This window comes from Monodon monoceros, unplaced genomic scaffold, assembly GCF_005190385.1.
Source record: "Monodon monoceros isolate NGI ecotype Baffin Bay Population unplaced genomic scaffold, NGI_Narwhal_1 Contig4173_ctg1, whole genome shotgun sequence".
Lineage (NCBI taxonomy): Eukaryota > Metazoa > Chordata > Mammalia > Artiodactyla > Monodontidae > Monodon > Monodon monoceros.
The window spans coordinates 1,681-8,429 of NW_021700073.1; the positions used below are offsets into that span (position 1 = coordinate 1,681).

Here is a 6,749-nt window from a genome sequence, read left to right on the forward strand (position 1 = left end):
TGTATGTGAGTGTTTACGTGTATAAATAATAATTTGAAAAACAGGAGTCTTCAGATTAAGCATGAAGCTCTAGCATGCATTCAAGCAGGTGAACTTTTCAACTATAATTTTTAGGAAAAAATAATCAATGGAAATTCTTGTTTCCAAGATAGATCAAAACCCGGTTTCTTTGTTCTCTGACAGGATCGCATTCCAGCCAAGGTCTACTGAGTTGGCAACTAGGTTCATGAGTCAGGCTGGTAGTCACCCTCCACTGTCAACACATACCTTCAGGCAAGAGGGGCCTTTGTCTCCCCTGTCCATTTCTATGCTGGGGGAGAGGGAGACTGGACATGGGAAAGATACATCTGAACAGGTGGACAGAGGCAGAGCAGGGGGGACTGAAAACTCCCAGCTGCTCACACCCTCCCCAAAGTGCGGGTTTTTCACAGCTGCATGTGGGTCATAAGGCACTGAGAGGCCATTCAAGGAACAGGACACAGATGTGAGATAATGAGCCCTGTTCCTCAGCCATAAGACTTGTTCCTTTCTTCATAATATCCCCAGAGAACTAAGTAATGTCTCAAGAGAAGCCTGGGGACTGAGGTGGGATGGGTGTCCCCGGTGACATGAGAACCCCTTTCGCCACTCTATTTCCCTCTCCCTGATGCATCCCCTCCCCACACTGTCCCCAGCTCCCCCCACCATGCACCCCAGTCTTGGGTTACAGGGCCTTAGCAGGCCGTGGGGCACCCCAGTACATCATGAGGTCCACCAGGAAGGTGGGCATGTAGCTCACGGGGAGGTAGAAGAGTTTGGCGTCCCAGCCAGCGGAGTACCGGGTGCGGGGGTGGCAGGAGGTCAGGGCATGCTCCATGCAGTTGGTCATCAAGGACAGATTCCCGGACCATGATGGCTTCAATAAATTAGATGTCTTCATGACTGTCCAGAAGGAGACACCATCCAAAATATTCTCATTTCCCAATGCTCCCACTTTCAGATCAACATGACAGTTTCTAAAAAGTCCTTTCTCTTCCAAAATCATACTCCAAATCAAATACACGGATTTCATTGGAGTGTGTCCTAACACTTACCCCAGGATCTCTATCCACACCAAGCCCCCTCTGGATCTATTCCTGGGAATATGTGCACTACATAAACTGGAGGTCTTTGCAAACACTAGAAACTGAGGCACCTGAAAAAAGCTGGTTCTAACACCAGCTTACCGTGATTCCACGGGTGTCTTCCCTCTCTGGCTTCAGTTTCCTTCCCAAATTAAAAGAGTTTCGGAAGAGAAACTGGTCCCCAGGTCTATGAAGCCTGAATCCTTTCCTTGGGTCACCAATGGACCACACAGGACCCTGGGGATGGAGTTCAAGTCCCCACTATGTGGGGGACTCAGCCGGGAGGATGGACCTGAGACTGGAGGAGGTGCTAATGATGGACCCAGGCTTCCAGACAAGGGTTTGCTTCTCTCCCCAAGGTCTCACTCACAGTCAGCCACGAACTTCTCTCCATAGAGTTCCTTGATCTCTGGGCTGGCCTGATCCCATGATGCCTGGAGGCTTCCATTAAACACCTCAGGGCTGGTCATATTGGTCATGAAGTAACCGGGCTCAATCATCGCCACCTTCACTCCGAAGTAGGAGAGCTCCCTCCTGCAAGGGAGACAGGCAGAGGGGCAAGGACTTCAGAGGTCCTCTTGCAAAACAAAATATGAAAGAGCAGTAAGACACCAACATAGGATCGGGGTGGGATACGCTGGAATTTCTCAGAGGTTGTGAGGTACAGAAGCCAGGGGGAGAAAACTCAGGGTGATGGTATTGCTTCTGTATTGAGTGTGAATATTTTTCCAATTACTTTACATACCTGTGCCTAACAGCTCTAAATCCTACCAGTTGTGCTACAAGGCATCCTTTAAATGTTATCTCCTCCTATTCCTCTCACCTCCAATCAATCACCACACTTTGCACGTTTTATCGTTCCCATACTCCCCAGTCCCCTCTCTCCCCTCTCCTACCCTGCTAACCCCCTGGCCACCTGTCCTCTAGGGAGCATCTCTCTGCCCACGGTATCAGATCCCCCACATCAGAGCCACCCTCTCCCTGCAGCCCGTGGAGTCTCTCCCACAGACATGATTAAGTAGCTCCCTGGATAAATGGCTTCATGGGGTACACTCCCCACAGGGCTCCCAAAACCTAAATACTGCAGCATTTGAGCACATGGAAGGGCTGCACAGACAAATGATATCAGGTCCAATTCTGCCTCCGACACTTTGGTGACTGTGGACCCTCACGCAAGGCAGGAATATGTTGAATCGTATTGGGCCTCACACCCACCTGAACACCCAAAAGATAAAAGGGTGCTTCCCAGTGAAAGACCTACACAGAGCAAGGGAGAGGGATCTAGAAGGAAGGGCCATTAGGTCTCTAAAGAAAGAAAACCCCTGTAGAAGGCATAGAAGCAGGAGGACAGAGGAAGGGCCTCCATTCCAGGCCATTACCTGAGGGAGTCTGAGAAAGCCTCCACGCCGTATTTGGACATGCAGTAGCCTCCACCAAAGAGGGACACGCGACCCATGACGCTGGAGACGTTGACCACACGGCCCCTCGCCTTCCTCACTAGGGGCAGCAGACTCAGGGTCACCTCAATCATCCCCAACAGGTTCACGTCGAGCATCTTTACGAAGTCCTGTTTGGTCAGCCACTCATTGGGTGCCATGGGAGTGCAAATGCCGGCATTATTCACCAGGCCCCAGAGTCCTGGGAACAGTGGGGGTGAGAGGGCAACACCATGCTGGGCCCATGAGTGAGGACCCAGCCGAGGTTCCAAGTCACCTTCCACCCAGTGAGGACTTTAGGAGAGAGGCTGCAGGGGGAACGGATGGAACAGAGACCAACATGCTGCCTGCGGGTTTGGGGAGACCAGACCCTGTAAGCGGTTGGAGGACAGAAGGTGCACCACCCTCCTGACTCAGTCTTCATGCCCAGCCCACTGCCTGGTGACAAGGGGCAAGCACCCCAGATTGGATGAAGGCAGGGACTGAGGCTGAAGAAATCTAGTGGGTCCATAGTCTGGAACTCAGAGGGTGAAGTTTTGAGTTTTCACAGTCCATGTTGTCCTTGCAGACGTTATCAATATTCACCTACATTTTCAGATTTTCTGACAGCTGCAGGACTGAGTGCCCAACAACTAGCTAGTATGAGGGAAATATAGAGAGACAATAAGGAAGGGAGGGGAAGAGAGGAATAAAAGAGACAGTGGATAAAAGGCAAAAAATGATGAGTAATATCTGGGTGGAGATTGGCTGGGTAAAACAGACCTGAAATCCCAGGTTTGGGAGAATGTGTTGACAGGTCTGGTATTGACCTCTAGGGCCTGGCCTTAAAACACTGAGCAATGTTCCTGCAGGAATGTGGGGAATTCCATGGGGGTAGGCTTTCAGGGGGAGGAAGGGCTGCCTCTGTTTACCCATCACCCCCAGAACACAGAGTTCACCCCCTACCCCAGAAAATTCCATCTTCTCCTGCCACCCACACAGGAGTCCACTCTAGCCCCATCTCCTTGGTGCAGATTCACCCAACTTAATGGAGACCTCTCTGCAAGTATCAAAGACACAATCCCAAGGTTTTAAAGACTTGGTAACCATAGGCCTCAGGGTGGCAGGAGCAGGCTATTGAGGGATGGGGTAGGGCTGCCAGAAGTATCCACTCAGAGAGTTGAGTTCCTCCCCTACTCAGTAACACGTGTGCCTTGTAGGAAGAATATTCTCCAACCATTGTCATCAAAGGCACAATCAACGTATGCGGTTCTAGTGTAGGGAACTGGGTAGAAAGAAGTTTGCCAAGATATCATTTCTGTTGAATATGATGAATAAAAGGTAGGAAATAATTATGTATCATACCATGAGGTACTTTTTAGTAAGTAATGCTATTCTAAAGGGTAGTATATTCTCAATCATAATTTATTAATTTTTCGAAGAAATTTTTATTATGTTGTAAATCAGTACATCTTTCTTTAGTGGAAAGAAAATGATACTAATATGTGCAAAATATAATACTATGTATGTCAAAATATTATCAGTACTTATCTCTGGGTGGTGAGATTTTGAGTGTTTGGTTTTAATCCCTGCACTTTTCTGAGTTTCCACAATGATCATGTTTTAAAGTATACTTAGATGAAAGAAATACAAGTTCTCTCCTCCCCCTGCAAAACAAAGGCACAACTGTAGTAATTAAAAAAAAAAAACCAAAGACGGAAAAGAAAAGAAGAAAAACAGAAAACAGAGAGAGAGAAAAGTAACGCTTAAGTAGTTTTCTGACCTTCCTTAGACAAGTCCTAACAGCTCAATGTTGTCATCTGAAAATTGGTGACATTTAAACCCAAGTAGGATGACTAGGGGTCACCAGGAAGAACATGATCAAGTGCTGAGAACACAGCCCAGCTCCAGCGCCGCTCCCCAGCCCCCCATGCAGCCTTCCAGCCAGAGTGCCCATCTCCACCCGTCCTCCAAAAAGTGCACCCCAATCACCCTGGTCACTCAGCATCAAGGAACCCAGACCTCCTACTGACAGTGGAGGGGACACCAGACAGAAAGTCTGCAAGGACACATTCTCATCAGGGAAAACTCTCCCCCAAACTGCAGAGCCTCAAGGTTGGGAGGTGGAGGTGGGATGGAAGAGGCTTTGCTGGTAAGCTGGATGAGGAGAAGAACACAGGGAGGACTTCAAGTCCTGGAAAACACCTTGGGAATCTCCCCAGGCAGCTGTCAATGGGTCTCCCCTTCACACAGAGAGAAGAAATAAACAGAAAAAAGAAATCTGGGTGGTACCTCTGTCCCCGACACGCTCCTTCACCCACTCGGCGGCCGCAGCGATGCTCTCAGTCTTGGTGACGTCCAGGATCACTGTCTCCAACCTGTCTGATGTCTGGCTGTTCAGCTGCTCGGCCCCCTGCTCCGTCAGACATGTAGCCAGCACCCTCAAGCCTCGCAGGTCCAGCTGCCTGGCCAGCAGGTTCCCGAAGCCCGAGTCACAGCCCGTGATGAAGACGAACTTGTCCTGGAGGTGGCTCACCACCTGCCTCTCCCGGTACCAGCGCAGGAGGTAGTACAGGCCCACGAGGACCGCCAGGTACAGCCACATGGCTTTGCAGGGGACAGACACAGGCAGGCTGGGGTGAAACTCGAGTCTGGCTAGTGTTGAGACAGGAGGACTTAAGAACACACACAATGTTGGTTGGCCAAGCAACCTCCAGGCTCTCTGGCATGGAGTCCTCACGATTTTCCTGTTCACCCTCTTTGCTGAGTATTATTGATTCTAACCCCAAGTGCATGCTATTTGGTACGCTCATAGCATTTCTAATACTTGTCATTGCGTTTCCAACACAACTTCTTAAGGATGACAATACATTTCCAGCCACCTCTTCCTGATGCGCCCACTCCTCCCTGTTTCCCTTTACCCACCTCTCCCCTCTCCACCCCACCCCCAAACATTGTAACCCTTATATCCCAGGTTTCATGGTCCACAACTATCTTCTTCCCTTTTTCCTGCTCAGCCTGGGACCGGGTCTCCCTAACCTACTGGAGATTCTTACGAGGGGAATACACGTGGAATCGAGACACAAGTGGCTTCAAAACCCAGCTCTGCTGCCGACCAGCTGTGTGACCTTGGGCAGCTGGCTTAGCCTCTGAACCTGGTCTCCTCCTCTGGCTCAGCTCCCAGAATTCACCCCCGAAAGACTAAGTCCCTCTCAGCCTCTCTAGGATTAGAAGGGGAAGGCAAACGAGAATAGGGTCTCTCCTGGTGAAGAGGCTCCCTGGGCCAGAAAGGCGTGCAGGAGAACAGCGGGGGGTCTGATCTCAGAGGAAGGGGAGGGGACAAGAAGGGAATGGGGGCGCCACACGCGATGGTGAGACGTCTCCCAGATGCCGGGCCAGTTGTTGGAAGGACTCACACAAAGCTGGTCTAACAGTTGTTCCCCTTTCACTCTGTGAAGATGCCCTGCCCACAGCCCTGGGTGCCCGGCTACATTGCCCTCTGCCCCTCCTGTGCTGAGTGAGGCCCTGCCCTGCCCGGCACCACACCCCGAATCCAGACCATTCAGACACTGAGAAAAGACTGACTTGAACAGGGATCATGGGATGGGATGTGCGAACCTCCCACCAGGCTGCGTGGGCTGTAAAGCCCAATAATTGGAAAGGTGTTAGTTCGGTTTGTATCAGGGTGATGATGGAGAAGAGGAGGGAGCTGCCCCCTCAGGAGATTAAAGAAAGGACCAGAGGCTGGACCCCAGAACAGCTGTGCATGCAGGGACTTTCACATTCAGTAACGGGGGTGGACCCATCAGGGGCACAGAGCTGGTGAGTGGGGCAGGGACAGAAAGAGCCTGGTTCAGTGCGCTGGGCATCTCCTGACCGTCCACATTTACTACAGCTCCAACTGGTAAGTAAGGAAATACGAGAGGCACTGGGAGGGAAGGAGAGGCTTCCCCAAGCAAACAGAGGCTCAAATGCCCCTGGAACCCACCCCAGCAGCCAACAAAGACAGACAGGGGCACAGATTCAGCCTTTAGTGGTAACTGTCAAGTGCAGGGAGCTGACTGTAGTCCTGAAAGTGTTTGTCCCTCAGGTGGGAGTTGGCAGCAGTAATAGAAAGGCTCGTCTTGCAGAAACCAGCCTGTGCCTGCTTCCTGCGTGACCACCAGGACCCTCCTACATGGGCTTCCCAAAGGGTGAGGACGAAGAAGGCAAGGATGAAGGATGGTGCCCT

The 6,749-nt window shown here is 50.9% G+C and overlaps 1 protein-coding gene across 1 annotated transcript; it reads right to left on the reverse strand.

Moving 5' to 3' along the window:
• Positions 1 to 703: 703 nt before the first annotated feature.
• LOC114884257 (retinol dehydrogenase 16-like) lies at positions 704 to 5,123 on the reverse strand. Its single transcript, XM_029203153.1, has 4 exons — positions 4,811 to 5,123; positions 2,483 to 2,741; positions 1,474 to 1,637; positions 704 to 921 (listed from the first exon to the last, which is right to left on the reverse strand). Exons 1-4 carry the CDS (start codon positions 5,121 to 5,123, stop codon positions 704 to 706), a joined length of 954 nt encoding a protein of 317 aa, XP_029058986.1.
• Positions 5,124 to 6,749: the final 1,626 nt, after the last annotated feature.

Bases quoted from the DNA above. Each gene is read 5' to 3' on its own strand.
- LOC114884257 (XM_029203153.1), bottom strand. From the start codon at position 5,123: ATGTGGCTGTACCTGGCGGTCCTCGTGGGCCTGTACTACCTCCTGCGC. The intron at 2,742-4,810 runs GTACCACCCAGA...CACTGTTCCCAG, and splicing joins GGAGCGTGTCGGGGACAGAG to GACTCTGGGGCCTGGTGAAT. The intron at 1,638-2,482 runs GTAATGGCCTGG...TCTCCCTTGCAG, and splicing joins GCTTTCTCAGACTCCCTCAG to GAGGGAGCTCTCCTACTTCG.